The following is a 25340-nucleotide window of genomic DNA, read 5'->3' as shown; positions in this document are numbered from 1 at the left end:
CTTTCCTCTTAAGACTGCCTTTGCTGCATCCCAGAGAGTTTGAATTGCTGTATTCTCATGTAAAAGACCTGTATGCTGAAAACTACAGAAGACTTATGAAGGAAATTGAAGAAGACACAAAGAAATGGAAAAACATTCCATGCTCATGGATTGGAAGAATAAACATTGGTAAAATGTCATTATTACCCAAAGCAGTTTACACATTCAATGCAATCCCCATCAAAGTTGCACCAGCATTCTTCTCAAAGCTAGAACAAACTATCTTAAAATTCATATGGAACCACAAAAGACCCCGAATAACCAAAGTAATATTGAAGAAGAAAACCAAAACAGGAGGCATCACAATCCCAGACTTTAGCCTCTACTACAAAGCTGTCATCATCAAGACAGTATGGTATTGGCACAAAAACAGACCCAGGAGCCAATGGAATAGAATAGAGAACCCAGAACTGGACCCACAGGTATATGGCCAACTAATCTTTGATGAAACAGGAAAGAGTACCCAATGGAAAAAAGACAGCCTCTTCAACAGGTGGTGTTGGGAGAGCTGGACAGCAACATGTAGAAGAATGAAATTTGATCACTTTCTGACACCATTCCCAAAAATAAACTCAAAATGGATAAAGGATCTGAATGTGAGACAGGAAACCATAAAAACCCTTGAGGAAAAAAGCAGGAAATAGCCTCCTAGACCTCAATTGCAGCAATTTCTTCCTCGACACATCCCCAGAGACAAGGGAATCAAGAACAAAAACGAACTGTTGGGACCTCATCAAGATAAAAAGCTTCTGCACTGCAAAGGAAACAATCAAGAAAACTAATAGGCAACCAACAGAATGGGAAAAGATAGGGGCAAATGACATATCAGATAAAGGGCTAGTATCCAAAATCTACAAGGAGCTCACTAAGCTACATATATGAAAAATGAATAATCCAGTGAAGAAATGGGCAGAAGAACTGAATAGACACTTCTCCAAAGAGGACATCCAGATGGCCATCAGGCACATGAAATGATGCTCAGTGTCACTCATCATCAGGGAAATTCAAATCAAAACCACACTGAGATACCACCTCACACCGGTTAGAGTCACTAAAATGAACAAATCAAAAGACTATGGATGCTGGCGAGGGTGTGGAGAGACGGGCACCCTCCTACACTGTTGGTGGCAATGTAAACTGGTGCAGCCACTCTGGAAAACAGTGTGAAGACTCCTCAAAAAACTATCGATAGAACTCCCCTATGACCCAGCAATAGCCCTGCTAGGGATTTACCCAAGGGATAAAGAAGTGCTACTGCATAGGGGCACATGTACCCCAATGTTCATAGCGGCACTTTCACAATAGCCAAATCATGGAAAGAGCCTAAATGTCCATCAACTGATGAATGGATCAAAAAGATGTGGTGTGGTATATATATACAATGGAGTATTATATAGCAATGAGAAAGAATGACATATGGCCATTTGTAGGAAAGTGGATGGACCTTGAGGGTGTCATGCTAAGTGAAATAAGTCAGGCAGAGAAGGATAGATACCATATGTTTACATTCATAGGTCTAACAGGAGAGACCTGGCAGGGGACCATGGGGAGAGGAAGGGGGAAAGAGAGCGGAGAAGAGTGAGGGACACAGATCAAGACTACTGAATACTGAAGACGAACCATGGACTGAAAGGGGAGGGAGAGGGAGGGAGGGGGTGATGGTCATGGTGGGAGGTACCTGTGGGGAGAAGCACTGGATGTTATATGGAAACCAATTTGACAATAAACTATTATTTTAAAAAAAGAAGCAAAAATAAAGTGGTTCCTTATTTTTTTTAATGTTCTTAAATTCATTTTTGAGGTACAGAGAGAGGCAGTGGGAGCAGGGGAGGGTCAGAGAGAGAGGAAGACACAGAATCTGAAGCAGGCTCTAGGCTCTGAGCCGTAAGCACAGAGCCCGATGTGGGGCTCCAAGCCACGATCCATGAGATCATGACCTGAGCCAAAGCCGGATGCTTAACCAAGTGAGCCACCTGGGCGCCCCTAAAGTGGTTCTTTAAATCCAGGATCAATATTTTAAACAAATGATGTAATTATCCTTCATCAGTTCATTTAGTACCATGTAATTAATTTTTGTTCTGCTTGTCTGGGGTTAGCAGTTTCATGAACCCATCCACTTGCCTAGTTGAGGTTTGTAACTCCTTGCTCAGTCCACTGGTATGCTCTTAATGTTACTTTGTCAATGCTACAAGAAGCCTCCACTCTAGAGTTCCTTGCATTGTCCCTTTTGTGTGGGGTCTCTGACATAGTTCCTCTTATTGAAGACAAACATTCTGTCTTATTGTTGAAAGCAAGAGCTTCCACGAATGTATCAGGATAACCAATACCTATCTGTGAAGGATGAAAGACTTAACTGGCAGTGGCTAAAGATCTTATGAGAGTTTATTATGAAATTAACACAGTTGACAAGGAAATTTTATTGTTTCTATGGCATACTGTACTTGAAAATAATAACTGGAGTGTTGATAGCATTGTATTATTGTTACGTCTAATCTCAGGCAAAGTAGTACCAGGGCACATTTGGAAAGTGAGGACATTGACAAATTTCTAGGACCCTCATATAATCCCTGAAATATTTATATTAATAACATTTACCCACACAAATATAACTTTGGGAAAGTTAAACATCTCTTATTTGACAGTGCTTCTTATGCAATTCAGTGTCATCATAACAAACAAACAAACAAGCTTACTTTAAAACATTTTGAAACCAGTTTCTCTGTGCAGCACCTGGCTGGCTCAGTCTGTGAAGCTTTGCACTCTTGATCTCAGGGTTGTGGGTTTAGGCCCCACATTGAGTACAGAGGTTACTTAAAAAATTCTTTAAAAAAAATAAAAAACTAGTTTATCTAATTTCTCACATAAACTTGAGCACTCAAAAATAATAACTTGAGGGGTCCCTGGATGGCTCAGTCGGTTAAGTGTCCAACTCTTGATTTCAGCTCAGGTCATGATATCATAGTTGTGAGATCAATCCCTGCGTGGAGCCTTTTGAAGATTCTCTCCCTCCCTCTCCCTTTGCCCCTTCTGTGCTTGCATGAGCATGCACTGTCTCTCCCTCCCCCAATAAATAAAGAAAGAAATACATATACATACAATTTTTAAAAATAATAACTTCAGATCTTGAATGGGATTGCTTTGAATCTATAGATCAGTGTAGGGGGAATTGACATCTCTACAATGTATTGAGACCTCTAATCTATGAATATGCTATATTCCATAATTTATTTATGTCTTCTTTAATTTCTTTCCACAATGTTTTATACTTTTTTTGCAATAGATTTTTTTTCACATCTGTTATTAGATTTATTCCTAGGTGTTTGATATTTTCACACTTTTGGAAATTTTATCTTTAAAAATTTTTGTTTTCAAATTGTTTATTGCTCTTATATAGAAATGCAATTGGTTTTGGATATTGACCTCATATCCAGCAAACTTTCTACACTGATTTATTAATTCTATGATCTGAAGATTTTTTTAAGATTTTCTATGTATAATGTAAATTTGTATGTATAATGTAAATGTATAATGTAAATTTTTTATTTTTTATCCTTATTTTTTTAAATTTCTTTTTCATGTACTGGCTAATACCTTAGATAGAAATAGAGTTAGCAGGCATCCTTTTGTTGTTCTTAATATTAAATGGAAAGCTCTGAATATATTACCATTAAGGTAATACCCATGATCAGAATAAGGAACTCTCTGTATTTGTAGTTTGCTAAAAATGTTATCAATAATGGCTATTGGTTTTTTTAATTGTAATTAATTCTATAAAATGCTTTTTTTCTATATTTGCTGAGATGATCATATGATTCTTCATTATTCTGTTAATGAGATGAATTACATTGATTACTTTTTGTATGTTAACTGTTTTGTTAATAATAGATGTTTTTCTTTATAGGCAGTGCTGGATTCTTTGCTAATGTTTTCTTGAGGATTTTTTTCAGCTACATACATGAGTGAGATTAGTCTGTAATTGTCCCTTCTTGAAATGTCCTTGTCAGACTTTGGAAATGAGGTTCTGTCGGCCTCATAAAGCAATTTGAGGAGTATTCTTCCTTCTTCTATTTTTGGAAGTTTATGCAAGGCTAGAGATGCTTATTCTATGAATGTTCTGTAGAATATACTAGGGAAGCTATCTGAACCTGGTGGGCTTTCTGGAAGAAGGTTTTTGATAGCAATTTCAACAGACTGTAGTAGAACTATTCTTCTTTGGTAAGTTTGTAATTTTTTATAAAAATTTGTACATTTCCTTTACATTTCCAAATGCGTTAGGATAAAGTTGAAGCCAGTCTTTATTTTTTTCTACTGCACGTTTACTATTCATAGGCTCTGTAGCGATGTTGCCTTTTTCAAAATTCCTGACCTTAATTATATGTATTTTCTCTCTTGAATAGTCTTCTAGCGGCCCTCCAATTTTATTAGTCTTTTCAAAGAACCAATTACTAGCTTGTTTTGCCCTTCCTATTTTATGTTTGTTACTTATTTTTGCTCTTTTCTTTTATTATTTTCTCCTTTTTATTTTTAGGCTTAATTTGGTGTTTGTTTTCCTATATCTTAAGGTGGATTTTTTACCTTGTTGCTTTTCAGTTTGCTTCCTCTTTTCTATGAGTTTTTAAACTGTAAATATTCTTGTCTGTTTGGATTTGGCTGCAGTTTGCAAGTTATATAATATATTCACTATCAATATTTTTATAAGTTTATTTATTTTGAGAGAGAGAAAGCATGTGGGGAGGGGCAGAGAGAAAGAATCCTTAGCAGGCTCCACACTGTCAATGCAGAGCTCAACATGGGGCTTGAACTCACAAACTGTGAGGTCATGACCTGAGCTGAAGTCTAGAGTCAGATGCTTAACTGACTAAGCCACTCAGATGTCCCTTGTTATCAATATTTTTGAAATTTCACTTCATTTATTCTTTGGACCCATAAGTTATTTAAAAGAATATTTATTCTGAAGCATATGGGGTTATCTGTTATCTATTTGTTTTATTTTACTGTGTTAAAAACACTTAACATGAAAACCATCTTTGTAAGTTTTTTAAGTATACAGTACAGTTTTGTTAACTATAGGCAGAGTGTTGTTCAGCAGATCTCTCGCATGAATTCATCTTGGATAACTGAAACATTATACCTGTTGACTAGCAGTCTCCCCATAATCTGCTCCTGCCAGACCCTGGCTTCACCATTCTTCTCTGTGCTTCTATAAGTGGGACTGTTGTAGATACCTCATATAAATGCAGTCATGCAGTATTTGGTCTTCTGTGACTGGCTTATTTCACTTGGCATAATGTCCTCAAGGTTCTTCCATGTTGTTACGTACTGCAGGATTTCCTTCTTTTTCAGGGTTGAATACTTTTCCATTATATGCATATACCACATTTTCTTTATCCACTTGAGATGTTCTAGTTATCTTTTTATTACTATATGTTAGCTTAATTGCATTGAAGTCACAGAATCTACCCTGATCTTAATCTTTTAAACTTTGTTGAACATGTGGTCAATTTTTTAAAATATTCTTTGAGTCCATGAAAAGACTATCCTGTGGTTGTTAGGTGCAGGGTTCTATATGAATCAGTGACATTTGATAATAATGTTGTCAACTATTTTATCCTTATTGACTTCATCACCTATTTGATCAATTAATGAGAGGTATCTTAAAATCTCCTTCTTTAAATGTGGATGTACTGATTTCTCCTCATAGTCTAACATTTTTCATTATGTGTATTGAATCTGTGTTATTAGATGCATAATTAATTATATCATATTTGAACTTAAAAATATCAGTTAAGAAGTATCCTCTTCATCTTCAGTGATCTTATTTTACCTTAGAGCTACTTTTTCATTCTTTCTTTTTCTTAATTTTAGACACATAGAGTGCTTCAGTTGGGGAGAGGGGCAAAGGGAGAGAGAGAAAATGAATCTTAAGCAGGCTCCACACTCAACATGGAGCCTAATGCAGGTTTCAATCCCACAGCCCTGGGATCATGACCTAAACCAAAATTAAGAGTCAGACACTCAATAGACTGAGCCACTCAGGTGCCCCTAAAGTCTACTTTTTCTGAGTTTAATATGGTCATACCAACTTTCTTTGATCTTTCTTTGCATACCATGTCTTTTTTCCATCCTTTTATGTTTGTTCTTCCTATTTCCTTACATTTTAGATGTGTCCTTTGTAAACAGCATATAATTTGAGTGTTTTTTTTTCATGTTTATTTTTGAGACAGAGAGAACATGACTAGGGCAGGGGCAGAGAGAGGGAGGGGGCAGAGGGTCTGAAGCAGGCTCCACGCTGACAGCAATGAGCCAATGCAGAGAACTCACAAACTGCGAGATCATGACCTGAGGCAAAGTCAGACACTCAACCGACCGAATGAGCCACCCAAGTACCCCAAGTGTTATTTTTAATCTAGAGTGACAACTGTTGTCTTTTAATTTGAATATTTAGTCCATTTGCATTTAATGTTCTTATGGATTTATACCTACCATCTTACTTTATAGATGTCATCTGTGTTATGTTTCATATAGGATTATTTATTTGTCTTTTTTTCTTAATCTCAAATTAATTAAATGTCAATTTAATTAGTATTTTCAAAGAATGAGCTTCAAGATTTGGTTGATTCTATTATCTTTCATGATTGCATCAATAATCCATTACCGCAATAATGCTGCCAGCAAGCAGCCACCAAACCACAGTGGCATATCACAATAAGCATGTTTTGCTGATACAGCTGGGGTTATTTAGGCAGCTCTCCTGATCTTGGCTGGGTCGTCTCACATGCCTTGGCTGATCTAGGCTGGCCTTGGCTCTGCTGTGTGCCTCTTATCCTTTGAGCAGGCTAGATTGGGCAAGTTCTTATGGTGACCAGAAAGGTTCAGGAGACCAAGTGGAAACACACAAAGTCTCTTAAGTTCTAGGCTTTGAACTAGCCCATGTTGCTTTATCTAAAGCAGATCACATGGCTGATCCCAGAATCAGAGGGAGAGGAAATTTCATAGCAAGGGCATAAATTCAGGGAGGGTGAAAAACCAGCATCATCATTTCAATCCTTATTCACACAAAAAAGAATAATGCTAATGATTTTTATCATGACCTCTTTCTCCTCTCCCGTTGGAGACACAAACTCCAATTTAGCCTGGAGGAGGCTAAAACCTATGGTCTCCTCTCAAGACCATGATATGGGAATTACCAGGGCATTAAGCTCAAGTTCATCATACTGTATGGGGTGGAGTCTGCCCTGTAGTCCAACTGGGAAGTTTCCTTGAAAGCAAGAAAAAAGCCCTTTCTCTTCCTTTAATGCAGCCTGCCTAGTGTTTTTCTTTATATCATTGTGAACTTTATCATCAGCCTCTTGCTGTTCATTTAGCCATTCAGTAAACACTGAGTACTTCCCATATATTAGACATTAGGAGCCTAGTCTATAGTCTAGTACATGGTGAGTCTAGTACTGTCCAATGGCAGGATAAATATGCAGAGCAAATCAGTTTACAGCTAGTGAAGTGTTTTGAAGCCTAGAAAATTGTGGTAGGACCATAACAGAATTACACCTAAGTCACCTTGAGAGCATCAGCATAGAATTCACACACACACACAAAGCTTTTGAATCAAAACTTAAAAAACTAATTGGAGTTTTCTAGGTGAATAACCAGAAAGATTTTCCTAGCAGAGGGAACAAAATGTACAAAATAAGTAGGTATTAGAAACTATGGCTTATTAGGGCAAAGTACAATTTCAGTGTTTTAGAGCATGAAATGAGATAATGACAGGAGATGGATCAAGACAGGAGATTGAGGTGAGGCAATCAAGGATTTATATGCCTTGCAAAAGAGATTAGATTGTATCTATTCACAACATACCTGATGATGATCCATTAGGAATTTTCAATTAGAAAGAGATCCATGGTCAACTTCTGGTTCACAGGAAGACTTTCCAAGGGTCACTAGAGTGTTCAGGAAAGAGATGAGGAGGGACTGAACCAGAACAGTGATTATGGATGAAGCCTGGGACATATTTTGGAGAATTAATGGCATTTGATGTTTTACTACATATGGAGAGAGGGAGGGTTATGGAAAAGGGAAAAATGAAGGATGACTGCAGAAACTAGGTAGATGGTGGAACCACTTTGCTAGATGGGAATAGTGAGAGTGAATTAATAGATGGAAATGCTGTGATTTTTGATTTGGACAAATTGAGTTTGACCTTCCTAGTAAGTCTTTGGATGGTCACAGCACTCCCTCAGCAACAGGTGCCCATTGAGGTACACTGAAATATTACTTCCCCAAAGATGTTTACATTCTAATCCCCAGAACCTGTAAATATTACTTTAGTTTTGGGAAAAGGGTATTTGTAGGTGTAATTAAAAATCTCTAGATGAGGAGATTATCCTAGATTATTTGAAGGACCTGCCATGCCATCACAAGTGTCCTTATGAGAGAAAGAGACAGAGGGAAATAACACAGATGGGGGAAGCTTTGTGACCATAGAGACAGAGATTGGAGTGATGTGGCCACATGGCAAGGGATGCTGGCAGCCACTATAAGTTGGAGGAGGCAGAAACAGCATCTCCCCTAGAACCTCTGGAGGGAGTATATCCCTGCTGACACCTTGACTTCTGCTCACGGTTACCAATTTTGGACTCTGGCTTCCAGAAGCATGAGAGAATATATTTCTGTCATTAAGCTACCAGGTGACTGGTAATTTGTTACAGCAGCCTCAGGAAAATAACATACTTACAAAGAAGATCACAGGATGAGAGGCAAATCAAGGAAGGAAAACTTGTCAAGAAATAAGAAAGTCTTTGGTCTTTAGCAAAACTCCCAGAAAGAGCTGTCTACTCATTGTTTCTATTCTCTTTTATTGCCTCAAGTCTACTTCTTAGCCTTTGGGTCTCAGCTTAAATGTTCATAAGTACTTCTGCAACCACTCAATGTAAAGCAGCACCTGGGGTCTCATTTTCTACATGTCATCTATCATAACTTAATGTTTTCTTATTCACTAACTAACTCACTTTGGCAGTGCAAGTTAGTCTTGTTCATTGCTGAAACCCCTAGAATGTTAATGCCTAACAGATGGTAGGTGTGAAATATAAATTTTTAAATGAATGAATGAATAAATAAATGAACACTCAGTGTGATCTATTCATATGCCTTCTTTAGCTAAGACTTTCACTCTGTGAGAATAGTTAGGTCTGTGTGTGTGCATGCGTGTGTGTGTGTGATCACTTGTGAGCCTCACAGAATAAGAGGGCCTACATCTTATCATTATTTACTTCTGAGAATCCCAAAGTGTTTGTAACTGATTGAAGTTTAGTTGAAAGATTTATCTTGAACCTCTGACCTTTCCCCTTCTTAAAATTAAGTGATTTAAATTCATGTGGCAGGCTTTTTTGAAATCACTTGTAATATTACAATAATAAATACAAATGGCTATTATGTAATATTTTGGACATTTAATAATGTAACTGGACATTTAAAAAATCTTTATGGCATTAGTAACAAATGAAACTGTTCTTTTTTAAAAATTAAAATAATGCAGTTGAAGTTGAATTTCTATTGAACCACCTCCCAAGTCTGGTTCTTCCTTTTCTCCCCAGAAATGTCATTATAATAAGCTCAATGTGTCTCCACCTAGACCTCTTTTTTATACTTTTTAGAAAAATGTTTACTTATTTCAAGAAAGAGAGAGAGAGCTTAGGAACAGGGGAGGGGCAGAGAGGGAGTGAGAGAGAGAATCCCAAACAGGCTCTGTGCTGTCAGTGCAGAGTCCAATGCAGGGCTCATTCCCACAAACCATGAGATCATGATGTGAGTCAAAATCAAGAATCGGACACTTAACTGAGCCACCCAGGCACCCCACTTTTTATACTTTTATATGAAATCCATATATTCATAGAAGAAACACTACCATTTTGTGGCAGTGGTTTTTTTTATATAAATGGTGTCTTTGGAGTATGTGGTGTTTTGACATTTGCTTCTTCACTCTTTGAGATCTAATAATGTCGGTACACATATGTATAGGACACTCCTTTTACCTTCTGGGTAGTATTCCATCTACTGCATGGAATGTGCCACGTTTGTTCTTTGATGGACACTTGAGTTGTTTCTGCTCTTTTGTTATTGCAAAGGGTGCTGCGGTGAACATCCCGGCACATATCTCCTTGGACCTCTTGCAAGTTTCCACAGGCTCTATTCCTGGAGTTCTTTTTGCTGGACTTGAGAGGACTCGCATGGCCACCAAACATGGCCAAACCAGGGTCGTCCTCCAGACCCTTTCACAGTTCTTCATACTGAATGTCAGCATTTTAGACTTTTGACAATATGATAGGCATGAAAGGAGATCATCGTTTTAATTCTATTTCTCTGAATAACATTGACAATGAACACTTTTGTGTGTTTATTGGTCATTTACACTTCCTGGACATTCATTGCCTTTCCTAGTGAGTTGTTTCTCTTCTGTAGTTTAGTTAGTCTATGATATGTGTTGCAAATATTTTCTCTGTGTATCTACTTTTTTAGGGGAAAGGGGGGGGAGAGAGAGAGAGAGAGAGAGAGAACATATGTATATGTACATGCAAGCAAGGGAGGGAAAAGGAGAGAGAGAATCTTAAGCAGGCTCCATACCCAGTGCAGAGCCCGATGCACTGCTTGATTTCATGACTGTGAGATCATGATCCGAGCTGAAATCAAGAATTCAGTGCTTAACCAGCTGAGCCACCGAGGTACCCCTCCATGTATCTACTTTTTAAAAAACTTATTTTCAGGCTACTTTTGACAGATCTTTTAGATTTTGATGTGGTCAAGTATGTATGTTAACTAACTGGAATTAAAGTAAAAACGTAAAGTAAAAGAAAAATGCCTGGTATACACACAAAAATAAATAAATAAAAAATATTTTTAAGACTTCTACCCTTTTGCAGAAGGATTTTTAAGGAAGAATTCCTCCACCCCTGAGATCACAGATTATTCTCCTATAACTTCAGTATATTTAAAAAAAAACTTAAGGGGATGCCTGAGTGGCTCAGTCAGTTGAACATCTGACTTCGGCTCAGTCATTATCTCACAGTTCATGAGTTTGAACCCCACTGTGCTGTCAGCACAGAGCCCACTTCAGATCCTCTGTCCCCCCTTCTTGGGCCCCTCCCCCACTTTTGTGTGCTCCCTCTCTCACTCTCTCAAAAAAAATAATAAGCCTATTAACGTATTGAAAGTGATTTTTATGTATAATATGAAATAGGGGCCCAAATTAATTTTTCCCATATGGTGAGCCAGCACTATTTATTATATGGTTTATTCTTTCTCCACCAATTTGAAATGCCACCTTTAACATATATCAACATTTTATAATTGTCTGGCTCTTTTCTGAATTCCATTTGGTTCTATTTGTACTTGAATAACGCTTGATTTTAGTAACTATGGCTTTATAACTTGTCTTAATATTCATTAGGAAATTTGGCCTACTTTTTGTTCTTATTTAAAATTTTGTGGTTGACTGTTTCTTAAAATGTCTTAAAAGCTATTCCTCCATGTTTACTCTTATTTTATTTTTCACATTTACTCTTTTAGAATCCATTTATTTCATTTCACTAAAAACATTTTCTTGGGAGTTTTGATCTATATATTTTTTAAAATGTTAAAAACCACCAGATTTTCTTACTAGTATTTATTCCTGCAACCATCACGATGTACTAGTTAGCTTTCCATGTGCACTATCCCCACTGGATAAAGAGCAGGGCAGACCCAGGTCTTGTGGGACCTAAATTCTATACAATTTGAGAACCCTCTTTAAGAAAACAAATTCTTAATGAAATAGTAGATGTGGTGCCATGGGAGGAGCCTGTTCTGGGAGGGGAGGCCTGAACCCCCAACTTTATTAGCTCCGTGGTAAACCCGTCCCACTTCAGCTATCTCAAGAGCAGGAACATAGCAAATGGTGCCTCTACTTCCACTAGTTTGCAACTTCTAAGCTGCATAGTTAGTGTAAGCAATAAAGTTATGATTAAATTTGCAGCCTCAGTGATGTTAGTTGTGTGTTATATAATACCAGTGCCTTGACTTTTCCCTGGTATAGTACCTCACATTTGAGGATCTCAGGACACATAATGAACATTAACTAATTAAACTTCACAAAACCCTGGAGACACAAGAAAGAGATAGCCTCACCTCATCCAGTTCTGAAATGCAGCCACCTCTGGGGACGGCGGGACAGCTGCTTGCTAATAAGTTGCAGTACCCCAGGACAGTTTAGCCAAGACAATTAGCTGTTGTAGTTGGTAATTGTCTCATGAACATTAGACTGTCAAACACTGAAGTCACTGGGATTATTAACTCATTACAAATCTAATCCATTCTATAACATTTCTTACTTTTTAGTAATTTTTTCCTAATTATAAAAGAAATATAGGCACAGTGAAGATCTAGGATATTGTTTTGGGGGGGCATATAGTTCTTTAAATTTAAAACAAAATAGGAAAAACTGTCTTTTAAAAAATAAAGCAGAACTTAAGAATGAGGGTTATTGATATATATATATTATATATATATTAATTAAAAAGTTTACTGCTGAATAAAATAGATTGATGGTATAAGACAGAAGAACATCTGGCTTTAGGTGGTATATTAGCTGGACAGGGAGATCAGGGAAACTTCTGGGTGCTGGGAATGCTTTAGGTATTTATTTGAATGATTGTTACATGGGAGTAGGTATGTGTAGAAGTTCATGCAGTTTTACCATAGGCACATTATATCTCAACTACGAAGTAAATTAACATAAAAAACACGTGACTTGTCATCATGAGAATGTTGTATATATAGACTTTCTGAAAAGCTTTGCAGGGAATAGGACATATTCAGGAATTAGAGACCTGATATGTTCCCCACAGCATGTTTCTTCAGAAGAGGGATTCTAGGTCCTTTGCTCCTCTTTCCAGATTTTCTCTCCATGCCAAAAGATCTACCCCTTATGCTGGGATGTGATTCTCTGTCATCCTACTTTCAACATTATGTACCTCTCCTTCTATGCCCTTTACACTTTCCGGGGCATCTAATTTTCCTCTTAGAATTTCATTCTGTTTCATTCAGCTACGCCTTTGCCAGAAGTAAGTATAAGGATTGTGTAATCTGGGGGTTGGGGGTTGAGAGGTATCTGCAGGGGCCATGCCCTGGGTGGCACTGGAAGAGCAGAGTGGGAGAGGAGGGAGCAGAAAGGATAGGCTACCTCTGGTCCCACAGGGTCTGATGTGACCATTAGAAACAAGAAAACAGAGGGGCAAGCCCATGCTGGCAGCGTGGAGGGGCAACCCTTGGGCACAACCTCCTAGGGTGGCTGTGAACAGATGCAGAGCTGAGAGTCTCCAGCCCCACAGACACAGCTCAAACCAGAAAGGAGGAGGTGGGAGCAGCGAGGGAGGGGGAGAAGGGAGGAGAAGAAAGATCAACAGGATGGTTAAGAAAGAGGGGCAAAAAGACCTAAAGACAAATTAGAAGGATGAGAAGAAAAGACAAGAATGCAGAAAGAGGAGGAAGTGAAGGAGGAGAGGAAAAAAGAGCTTTGTAGATAAAATGGGAAAGTTTTTTTCCCCATTGTAATTTTTAGTGAAGGTTAAATACATAAACACTACTCTGATTATTGACTTCCAAAAACAATTACAACAGTACTTTCTTGCTTGGAAAGTAGAGAAGTGAAAATAGTGGTCACTGTCTGACTGCATGCTATATTTTCAAACAAAGGGAAAGCAGCCCTCATGCTAACTTTCAGGCCCCATGTTTCCAAGTCATTTCAAAGCCTGCTGCCCAGAAAGTTGCTAATCGGTTGTTTGTAAATTTGAAAGGGACCAGTGGTTCAGGAACCTTAAGGGAAAGCGTCCCCTGTGGGCAAGGCCAGGCCTGTCACTGCCATCACTTTATTCCCACAGCTCCTATAGGGGCAGGTACAACTTTATCTCCATCACATGTATGAGGGCACTGCAAGGCCAGAATTGGGGTGGGCTATGCTTCCTGCCTTGTGGCACTGCCCTCTGCACTACAGTTATTCAGGTGTGCGGCAGTTTAGAAACACGTTAATTACCATGCTGTCTCCAATGCCCCGTGGCTGTGCACATATTTATCATCTATTTTCTGTCCTCATCCCACTCTTCCTCTCAAAGATGCTGAGCTCAGTAGCAGCAGCCACAGTTTTCCGAAAATAGTGAAGGAGCGACAGCAGCATGTCATTCCAGAGGCTATGGAAAGCATTCAGGTAATGGAGGTCATTCACCCATGCCTAGGGCCCAGGGTGGGCCTAGGAGCTGTCTGTGTTGTGGGGCCAGGGGCGTTCTTGCTGCTAGACTCATCATCAAGAAGTTGTGATCTGATTTGGAAAAGGTCTCACAATCACTAAGACTGGGGAGACAGAAGGCCAGGAGGAAAAGCTGGGTGCATGTTTATAACAGACAAATCAGGGCCTCACGGCTGGCTTCAAGAATACAGGTCAGAATGGAGTTTCATCCTTACTCTTCCTCCCTTCTCATCCATTTCCTAATTTCAGGAAGCCGAGGCAGATAAAGCTGTTCATTTAAAGCCAGGTAGAAAATCCAGACAGACTGAAAAGACTTACACACTGCCCACATATTCAGCTGAGGCCCTGTTTTCTTTCCTGCCTGATTGGGCTTTGGAAGCTATAGAGATGCCCAGCACAGCTTCCTGGAGAGCCACTGGCTCCACTTGCCTTGGAGCCCCACCACCACCTGTACCCTCCTGCTGCCAGGGTGACCTGCATGCCCCTGCTGCCAGAGCTCTGCATGTGCTGCTGCTGCCCTAACCTAAAGGAGTGAAACCCACACCAAAAGAGGCCACAGTCAGCCATGTAATAGATTACATAGGAAATGGCAGGCAAGCCAATGGATTCAGCCATTGTAACAGTTCTGCCAACTTCTGACTACAGTAATATAAATGCCCAAATACTGGGCTCTGGGTCCTCACATACTCCTGCAGGACCTTAGGGCGTATCTCTTGTGTCCTCAGGAACAAGGCTTCACCTAGAGGGTGGGGCAGGAAAATGGGCAGTCCTTTAGGCTGATGTTGCTGGCCTAGTCCTACATCAGCACTGTGTCTGGCCACAATCCCAAGGTGTGTTTCCTCACACACTCCTTCAACTTCTGGTTTGACTGATTTCTCCGTCCAGCTGGGCCCAGAACCCTTCCCTGAGCCCAGGATGGTGGGGCGGGGTAGGTTCTAAGCCATGGTTTCTGGACTGCAGCCTCCAACTCTCCTTTATTTCTCCTTTTCAACCTTGGGCAAAACAGTGTTTCCCCTTGCCCATCAACTCATGCAAAGAAAATCTTGGGAACAGGAAGATGGAGGGAGGACTTTTATCTTAGCACTAGGTCACCTGGATTGACCTCCCAGATTTCCACATTGTCTCTATGGAAAATGCATTCTTATGCCCCAGGACTCAACCTGTAGCTGGTTGGAAGTTATATTTCAAGTGCTAATTTATTTTCTGAATGGAGGTTGGACATACACAATGGCCGGGCCCTCTGCGATGTCTGAGGGTACCCAGTGGGAGAGAGGAGAGCCCCAATTCACTATGTGGAAAGGAGGATGGGAAGCATCCTAGGAGAGGTAAATGAGGGCCACCTGAACCTTTTAAAGAAGGTTGTATGACATGGATTAAGTTGAGGGAAATGAAGCTGATGAATGGAACTAATAATTAAAAAGAAGAAACTTAATGCAAAGGACTTCTAATTTTGGCAAAAATGGAGTAACAGAGACTAGATTTATTCTCCTGTCAAAACAACCAAAAAGTGGCCAGAATGTATGAAATAACAGTTCTTAAGACACTGCTTATCAGGTAACCAAGGAGAACAATGCCTAAGAGATGGTGAACAAGCCAGGTAAGCCCTCCAATTGCCTCTGCCTCCTGCCTGGGGAGATTTTGAGGCCACGGCACAGGGAAAGAGAACCCAATGGGAACCCAATGGACTCCCTGAGTTGAGGAGGCAGATCTGTAAATCCATGGAGACTAAAGCCACTAAGGTTTGCAGGACAAAGTACCATAGAGGAGAGCTGCATAGAGATGTTAGATACCAGCAGAGGGTCACCCCTGTATTCAGCTGATGACTGATCAGTACAGACATATAAGGAAATAGTGAAGGTCAGGCTGAGGATAGAACCTCCCCAGAGTAGAGTTCATAGTGCCAGTGCTCATCCAAAGCTGGAACTAATGCCTATTCCCATCCACCAGACTGGAGAACCTTATGACCCACAAGGCACTCGGAGAGCACACAGAAGAGTCTTGCTTGCATCAGTAGTAGGGCATAATTAGTTCTAGAGAGAGCACTGCTGCAGTCATGTCTAACTTATCTTTAGAGAAAGAACTGAAAGCATCACACTGCTCCCAAGTGACTGAGTCCCAGGACAAAGTTTAAGAATAGGTGGAGGAGTACAAAATTATCTTACACCCAACTAATTTAAGTGACAATGTTTGGAATCTAATAAAAAAAAATCACCAGATACTCAAAAAACTGGGAATATGTGCTGTGGAAGGTGGAGAGAACTCATCCAATTGAAATCAACCCAGACCGTAAGCAGATGTCATAGAATTAGTGGACAAGAACATTAAAACAGTTATTCAAACTATCTTAAGTTTCATAGGTCATTGAGAGACATAGAAGATATAAAACACCCCAAATAAAACCTCTAGACATAAAAACTACAATTCGTGAGATGAAAAATACACTGGATTAACCATAGATTAACTGTTGTAGAAAAAAAACTTGGTAAACTTGAGATAGAAATGAGAATTAAAAAATTAAAAAGACCATTGTATCAGTGAGCTGTGGATTAAGAAGTAGCTAATATGTATGCAACTGGAACAGAAAAAATATTTGAAGAAATGAGGACTAAACACATTCTGGATTATATAAAACAGTAAACCCACAGGCACAAGCTTAGTAAACAGCAAGCACAAGAAACACTAAGATGACTAGACCAAATTGTGGAAAACCAGTGATAAAGAGAAAATCTTAAAAGGAGGCAGAATGGCATGGGAGGAGGCAAGTTGACAACTAAGGAACCAAGATAATGATTGCAGCAGATTTCTTATTGGAAACCATGCAAGCAGGAAGACTGTGTATCACATCTTTAAATAACTGGCAGAAAATAAGTCAACCTAGAATTATACACCTATGAGTATCTTTCAAAAATAAAGGTAAAATAAAGATTTTTCACCCACACACAAAAAGTGGACGAGTCCATTACCAGCAGATGCATTCTACAAGAAATGTTGAAGTCCTCAGACAGAAGGAAAATGATACCAGATGGAACTTTTGATCTACACAGAAGAATGGCTAGCCCTGGAAATGGTAACTGGTGGGTAAATGTTAAGATTTTGTTCTACTTATTTATATCTTTTTAAAAGAAAATTATTTACATAAAGTAAAAACAACATAGTGTGGGGCTTATATAGTAAATGTAAAAAATGGAATGTATGGCAAGAGTAATACAAAGACCAAGAGAGAAGAAATGTAAACATATTATTTGAAGGCTCTTCTACCATACCTGAAATGGTATGATATCACATGAAAATAGATGTGATAAGTTAAAGATGTATACCATAAACTATAAAAAAATTGAAGTTACAAATCAAATTCAGAGAGTTATACTTAATAAGCCTACTGAAGAGAGAAAATGGAATCATGAAAATATACAACTGAGGCACTTGGCTGGCCCAATCAGTGATGCATGTGACTCTCGATCACAGGGTTGTGAGTTTGAGCCCCATGTTGGGTGTAGAGATTTCTTAAAATAAAATCCTTAAAAAGATATATACGGCTAATGCAAAAGAAGAAAAAAATATGGAAAAAAGGACAAATAGAAAATAGCAAGATGGTAGACTTAAACTTAGCCATATTGATAACTACATTAAATGTAATGTACATTGACTATCCTAAAGATCATATAAGGTAGAAATAGATTAGATGAAAAAGTAAGACTCAGTTATGTGCAGACTACAAAAATACAAACTACAAATACAAAGGTACAATAGGTTCAATATAAAGATACAAGTAGGTTCAAATTTAAAAGATACAAAAAGATACAGCATGCTAACACTAATCAAAAGACAGCAGGAGTAGCTTTATTCATTTTAGAGAAAGTGGATTTCAGAACAGGGAATATTACCAGAAATAACCAAGAGGTCAAGAGGACATAAAAATCCTAAATATTTATGCATCTAATAGAATTATAGAACACATGAAGCAAAAATTGATAGAACTGCAAATCTTTCCCTGAGTAATTGATATAACAAATAGAAAATCAATAAGAATATAGATCCTAAGAACACCATTAACAAATTTGACATAATTGACACTTAAGAGCACTCTATCCCCCAAACAGCAGAATACACGTTATTCTCATGTACACATGGAACATTTATCAAAGTAGACTGTATTCTGCGCCACAAAATAAATCTCAATAAAGTTAAAAGGATTTAAGTCAGATAAAGTATGTTTTCTGACAACAGAAGAGATTATAAGATAGAACTCCAGACTAATAGTTCTAATGAACATCAATGGAAAAATCCTAAAAAATCCTTTTAGTGATTTGAATCAATATATAAAAAGGATAGTATATCATGACCAGGTAGGCTTTATTCTGGGAATGCAAGGTTATTTTAACAGAAAAAATCAGTCAATGTAATCCACCATATTAACAAGCTAAAAATGAGAACCTATATGATTGTCTCAAAAATGCAGGAAAGGCATTTGAAAATTTGACATTGAAACTCTCAGAAAATGAGGAATCATAAAGAACTTCAATTCCCTAGACGTTATTTTTGAAAAACCTGTAGCTAACATCACACTTAATGGGAGAAGACCAAATGCTTTTCCACCATGGTCAGGAACAATGTAAGAACGTCTGCCCTCACCACTTCTATTCAAAATTATACTGGAAGTTCAAGCCAGTATAAAAAGATAACAGAAATAAAATGCATCCAGATTGGAAAGGGAGAATTAAAACTGTTCTTTATTTGCAGATAACATAATCATCTAGAATCTACAGAACAGCTACTAGAACTAGTAAATAATTTACCAGGTTGCATACAAAATTAATATGCAGAGTTCAATTTTATTTCTATATAATAGTAATTGACAATCAGAAACTGAAATACATACCATTTCCAAATAGTACAAATATACAAAATACTAAGAAATAAATTGGACAGATGTTCAAGACCTGTACACCCAAAACTACAAACATTTCTGAGAGAAATAAGACCTAAATAAATGGAAAGAGATCCACATTCCTGATTATGAAGATGTGAGATTGTTAAGATGTCAGTTCTTCCTCAATGATCAGTGCATTCCCAGTCAAAATTTCAGGAAGACATTTTATAGAAACTGAAAAATTGATAAATAGAAAGGACCTAGAATAGCTAAAACAACTTTGGAAAAGAATAGTAGTTGGATGAATGCTACTGATTTCAAGATTTACTATATAGTTCTTGTAGTTAAGCCAGTGTGACGAGGCTGCCAAGGACAACAAATAGATTAATGGAACAGAATAGAAGATCCAGACTTAGACTCAGCCTATAATCCGAGTGACAAAAAGCAGATCATCATTTGTCTGTGGTTGGCTGAGTACCACAGTGTGGAAGGGAGGGGCACCTAGACACACAGAAGCTTTTGGGAGTGCTCTTCATTATTTTTATTGTGATATTTTCATGGGTACATACATAGGTTATAATTTTTCAAAAGGTACTGTCAATAAAACAGTTCAGAAAAACAGTACAGCTTTCAAGGTATACAGACAAAGAAGAATAATGAAATAATAACTAACATCTACAGGGAATTCGGAGGAGCCAGCACTGTGCTGGCACCTGTATGTCTACCTGTTCTTATTTTATCCTCCTAACAACTTTGTAAGGTAGGTGCTGCTCTTAGCCCCTTTTTACAGATGAGGCATCAGAGGCTCCATGACTTTCCCAATCTAGTAAGCTGTGGAGCCAGGATACGAACCCAGGCAGCTGGTCCCAGAGCTTGGGCACCCAACCACTGCACGTGTTGATTAAATGTCTTGCCTTTGTCATCTGCAGGGGAAAATCATGGAAGAAATCCCAGCTGAGGAGCGTTTATCAACAGTCCAAAGCGGAAATGGGAGTGAAGTGGAGGTAGGGCTTGCCCAGGGCTTTGTGTGCTTGCTGCTTGGCTCCCTGCAAGGTTCATTGTTCTCTACTGAGTGTTGGTGTGCCCAGTCCTCCTTTAGGCCTCCCTGTCTCTCTCTACCAATTCGTGTCTGCCACCTTTTGTAGCACCTGCTTCACACAGTCTCCCTCAGTGAGGCCTTCCTTCACGGCGATGAATCCTTTATTCTATATTCCTTGTACAGCTTGGTCCTAGAAGTTATTCTCTCTACATTAATTATTGGCAATGATTTCAGTAAATACAGTTTTTCCTCTTCTTCTCTTTGTCCAGCAAGAAAGCATTTTGGAGGAGCAACACATTTGTAAGAGTTTCCCCTATGTGTGTCATCTGCCCACATCCATGCTCATCCACACACCTGTATGTATTTTGTATTATTCATATATATACATATGATTGTCAGGTTCCAGGAACTGCTCTCTACTGTTACAGAAGTAGGCCAAATGGTGGTAGCATCTTCCGCCAGCTGCCATCCCTGAGGCACTTCTCATCCTTTGCTGGTTTCCCTTCACCCTGCCCACACCTTCACCCATGGTCCTTTGTTAAACCTCCTGTGTCTGCTCCACTGCAGTGAACCCTCTGTTTCCTGCTGGAAACCTAAGGATTCATGTAGTTTGGCAGGGCTCTGTGGACCCTGCCTCAGGATTTTGAGTTTTTCCTAAGAAGCAGAGGAAGGCTTTGAAAGTTTTAAGTGAGAGTGCCATAATCAGAAACTCTCATTTTCTGCTGCTGGGTGTAGTTCTGAGCTTTCAGTGGATTCCCCGGCATGTCAACCTGAGAAATCTGTAGAGCCCTTGAAGAGGGAAACAGGAAGTCGAGTCATCTCCATGGAGGTCCTGGGACACATTAACACTATTCTCAGACGTGGGCATTCTGAGAGACCTCCAGCTTTTGATACCCCTTTCTTTTCCAAATTCTGAGCAATTAGGAAGTCTACACCAAAGTCATCTGGGGGAGAAAGTACCTTTTATAATGGCTAAAGCTGAACTGGAGAACAAAGCTTGGACCTGTAACAAGTGGATTTTCTATTTCCCACTCCTGAATTCAGTGTACACAGCTGGCTGGAGGCAGACCTCACCCTTGGAGCAGGGCCTGCCCTCCTGGGCAGAGTGTGGAAGACAGGATAAGGCAGGTCAGGAGCAGGATGTGCTGTTAGGAAGTGCACCAGACAGGCAGGGATCTATTTTCTGAATCTCACTTTAGCATATGCCTTGGGATCCCACCCATATCCTTCTGGCACTGCTCATTCTTCAGCACCCAAGAATGAGGACTTCAGGTGCCTTGGTCTTTTCCAGCGCTATGCCTGCAGGCAGGTCAGAATCTTTGGGGAACAGCCATGAGACAATGACATGAGAAGGCAGTTGGAAAATCAGCACCGCAGTTTCTTTGCCTCTTATGTGGGACACCTCTGAGGTGTGTTTTCCAGAGTCTCTCCAGGGATCTCAGTGGGATTGAGTGGGACACTCTACATTGGTGTCCTTCCCTTCCTTGGGTCACTTCCCTAATCCTCTTGCAGAATTTCCTGGCATCACTCCCCAAATAAACTTAGCTCAGTTTGCTTGTGGGGAAACCCACACCAGGGCACTGACCCCTTGGGCCACAGAGAGGAGTGAGGCATGACAGAGGGTGAGGCATGCTCTGTTTCTAAGAAGGCAGCTAGTTCTTCAGGGACCCACACAAGGATGTGGAGGAGGGGACAGGATGTTCCCCACTGGGTTAGACATAGTGGAACCCCAGAGGGCATCTGGGTCAACAAGGTAGGCTGATATCCCATATTTATCTTGTCTCCCTTCTGGAAAAAATAAAAACATGAAAATGATTGCAAAGCAATAAGAAGACTGCAAATCCACAAAGACAATAAGACTAGGAGAGGAGATATTGGAAAGTGAGCCCTTTCAAAATGTTTAGAATGAAGAAAATCAATGGAGGAGTTTACACTGGCTTAGCACAGCAGAGAAAGAAGCAAGTCCAGCACCACTGAGAGGGAGGGACTAGCAGAAAGTGAGTGTCTTCTCCTCCTGGGTCCACAGAAGCACCAGGGCCTGGGCCTTCTGGAAGGCAGGGCTAGGACCAGGACAAAACAGAGGGTCTGACAGTCTCCTATGCAGTGTTGGGGATGCTAGAGTCCCTGCAGACAGCACTTTGCTCAACCGTATTCAAGTGAAACAGTTAGATGACTGCTCTCTGGACAGATGGAACAGAAACAGCTCCCAGTTTAGTTTCAGCCCACACCATGTGAGACTGTGTAATGGGGAAAGGCAGAATAGACGAGTAAGTGGAGCTCTCCATCAAGTGGAGAAACCCCTGCTCTCCCCTCCCACCATCTTCTCCAAATACTGGAAGCCAGGTCTCCGTATTAGTTTTTTAAAATCACTATTATAACAAATTACAATGAACTTAGTGTCTTAAAACATTTATTGTTACAGTTCTGGAGGTTAGAAACCTCAAACTGGTCTTACTGTACTAATATCCAGGTACAGACTGGACTCTGTTCCTTCTGGAGGTTCTAGGAAAGAAACCGTTCCCTTGCCTTTGCCAGCTTCTGGAAGCCATTTGCATTACTTGGCATGTGGCACCTTCCTCCATCTTCAAAGCCAGTAGTGTAGCATCTTCCAATCTCTGACTCTGGCCCTCCTGTCTCTGTTTTATGAGGAACCTTCTGATTATATTGGGCCTACCCAGGTAATCCAAGATAATCTTCTTGTCTCAAAATCCTTCACTCAGTGACCTCTACACAGTGTCTGTTGCCATATAAAATAACATTCGCAGGACCTGAGGATTGGGCCAGGCACATTTTAGGGAGCCACTCTTTTGCTTATCACAGTTTCTCATGCAACAGATTGGAGAACTTAATTCTTCCCCAAACCTGACAGCCCCAAGGAAAAGGCCTCTAGGTAATGCTCCTGGAGGTGGCTACCCAATAAAATGCCAGGACTGTGTATAATCACCTCATGAAGTGCTCCAGTTAGCCAGTGACTGTGGAGTTTTGCTACCTACAAAACACTGTTTATTTTATGGAGCTAGAAATGTGCTCCAGTGATAAAAGGGCATGGCCATGAACAAAGAAGGGAAAGAAAAGATCGGAACTTAGGAAAAAGGACCCAGAAAACAAGAAGGGAGGTGGGGCAGTAGGCAGATAAAACAAGGTTCAATCAGAAGAGGGGGAGAGAAGAAATGAAGTTATAGATGATGTCAAATGCCTGGTTGTCTAGAAAATAATACCGACAAACATTTAGCAAATCTGATAAAGTGTGTGAAAGAATTAGAAAACTAATGAATTAAAACAAAGTGCACAAATAACATAGTCCTGTTATAGTTCTTTGCTCAGAAGCAACCATATCTACATGTTCATAGCAATGTAACTTCTTACTGATTTAGCCTTGAACTGTGCTCTGATTATATTGAAACACCAGAAGATAGGATCTGGGGAAGAGGGCGGCACAAAGTTACATCTACCCACTGTATCAGTATCCTATAGGAAGTGTCAAAAACTGAGGAATTAAGAAATAGCAGCATTTAGCACATATTCAGAAACATGGGGGTAAATACCGAAAGAAATGAGAAAGCTCAAAGGGCTACCCAATGGGAAGGAAGGGCAGTGGGAAGGAAAGGGGACTCCGGATTTTCACTGTAAGTTTTTAGTGCTGATATTTTAATGTTTAATGTATTACTTTGATTTAAAAGAACTCCCAGATCTCAGAATGAATCACTTTCCTCTAAAATCTTCTTTCCTGTAACATCTTCTTGGATGCCTTTAAAACGGGACTGGAAGGTCCAATGCTCACTTTCTGGGAAGGTCCCAGTAATTGAACATCCCTGGGCTCCACCTCATGACTAAATCACCCCAACAGTCCCCAGATCCAAAATCCTTGAGCACAAAATCACATTGAAAACACTTTGGGGGGCAAAGGTATCTTGCTTATGGAGTTAATATGAATATAATACTACCACACTCTAACTTCTACCCAGTGTTGTAAATACAGATCCTATATGAAAGACCAATGGAAACCATTCATTTTCTGACCTTTGTATGAGGACTTCTTTCAATACCTTTATAAATCTTGAATATCTCATTAAGAGCATCTCCTTAAAACTAGGCCTGGCTCAGGATGACTTGATTCACGTGAGACTGTCACATCTGTCCTAGGGAGACTGTATAATGTAGAGATGATGCAACCACTAGCCCATAAAATTGCAGAAAATGAATAGGATTCCTGCTTGGTTCCACTTGTCTCCTTGCTCTAGGACAGAGAAAAATTCAGTCAGGAGTCCACTGTGGGGGATACAGATTACTACATCAGCAGTTTGAGCTTGCTGCCTGAGGAGACCAGCTCCTTCCGCCCCATCTACAAGGGAGCCTCAACCGCTTTTTGTATTCAGCTCTTTTGTATTGAGGAGAAGTATGAAGCCAGGCAAGTACCGATCTTAGGTTGTCTGTTACGGTAAGACTTCTTCCAGCATTGGTGGCCTCACATTTTAATCTTGTGGAGCCCATGGTTTCCAAACCTGGCCTCACATCCTAATTTCCTGTTTTGTTTTCTGTTTGTTTGTTTGTTTCATTGTGTATTGTCAAATTGGTTTCCATATAACACCCAGTGCTCTTCCCCACAAGTGCCCTCCTCCATCACCACCACCTCTTTTCCTCCCTCCCCCTTCCTTTTCAACCCTCAGTTCGCTTTCAGTATTCAATAGTCTCTCAAGTCCTGCGTCCCTCTCTCTCCCCAACTCTCTTTCCCTCCTCCCCTTCCCCTGGTCCTCCATTAGGTTTCTCCTGTTCTCCTGTTAGACCTATGAGTACAAACATATGGTATCTGTCCTTCTCTGCCTGACTTATTTCACTTAGCATGACACCCTCGAGGTCCATCCACTTTGCTACAAATGGCCAGATTTCATTCTTTCTCGTTGCCATGTAGTACTCCATTGTATATATATACACCACATCTTCTTGATCCACTCATCAGGTGATGGACATTTAGGCTCTTTCCATGTTTTGGCTATTGTTGACAGTGCTGCTATGAACATTGGGGTACATGTGCTCCTATGCATCAGCACTTCTGTATCCCTTGGGTCCTCACGCCAGTCAGAGTGGCTAAAATGAACAAATCAAGAGACTATAGATGCTGGCGA

General features: G+C 39.8%; 1 protein-coding gene across 3 annotated transcripts in view; it reads left to right on the top strand.

Annotated features, from left to right (window-relative positions):
• CFAP61 (cilia and flagella associated protein 61) overlaps positions 1-25340 on the top strand; it is a 278328-nt gene that overhangs the window by 68802 nt on the left and 184186 nt on the right. For all 3 annotated transcript variants that reach the window (XM_029918146.1, XM_029918148.1, XM_029918147.1), the window contains exons 9-11: positions 14178-14269; positions 20108-20182; positions 24459-24625. In XM_029918146.1, the coding sequence (XP_029774006.1) occupies positions 14178-14269; positions 20108-20182; positions 24459-24625 (334 nt within the window). The remainder of the gene's footprint in view (positions 1-14177; positions 14270-20107; positions 20183-24458; positions 24626-25340) is intronic.

The sequence above is a fragment of the Suricata suricatta genome, chromosome 12, assembly GCF_006229205.1.
Source record: "Suricata suricatta isolate VVHF042 chromosome 12, meerkat_22Aug2017_6uvM2_HiC, whole genome shotgun sequence".
NCBI classification, from domain to species: domain Eukaryota; kingdom Metazoa; phylum Chordata; class Mammalia; order Carnivora; family Herpestidae; genus Suricata; species Suricata suricatta.
The sequence above is the reverse complement of the archived record's forward strand: the minus strand, read 5'-3'. Positions and strand labels throughout refer to the sequence as shown.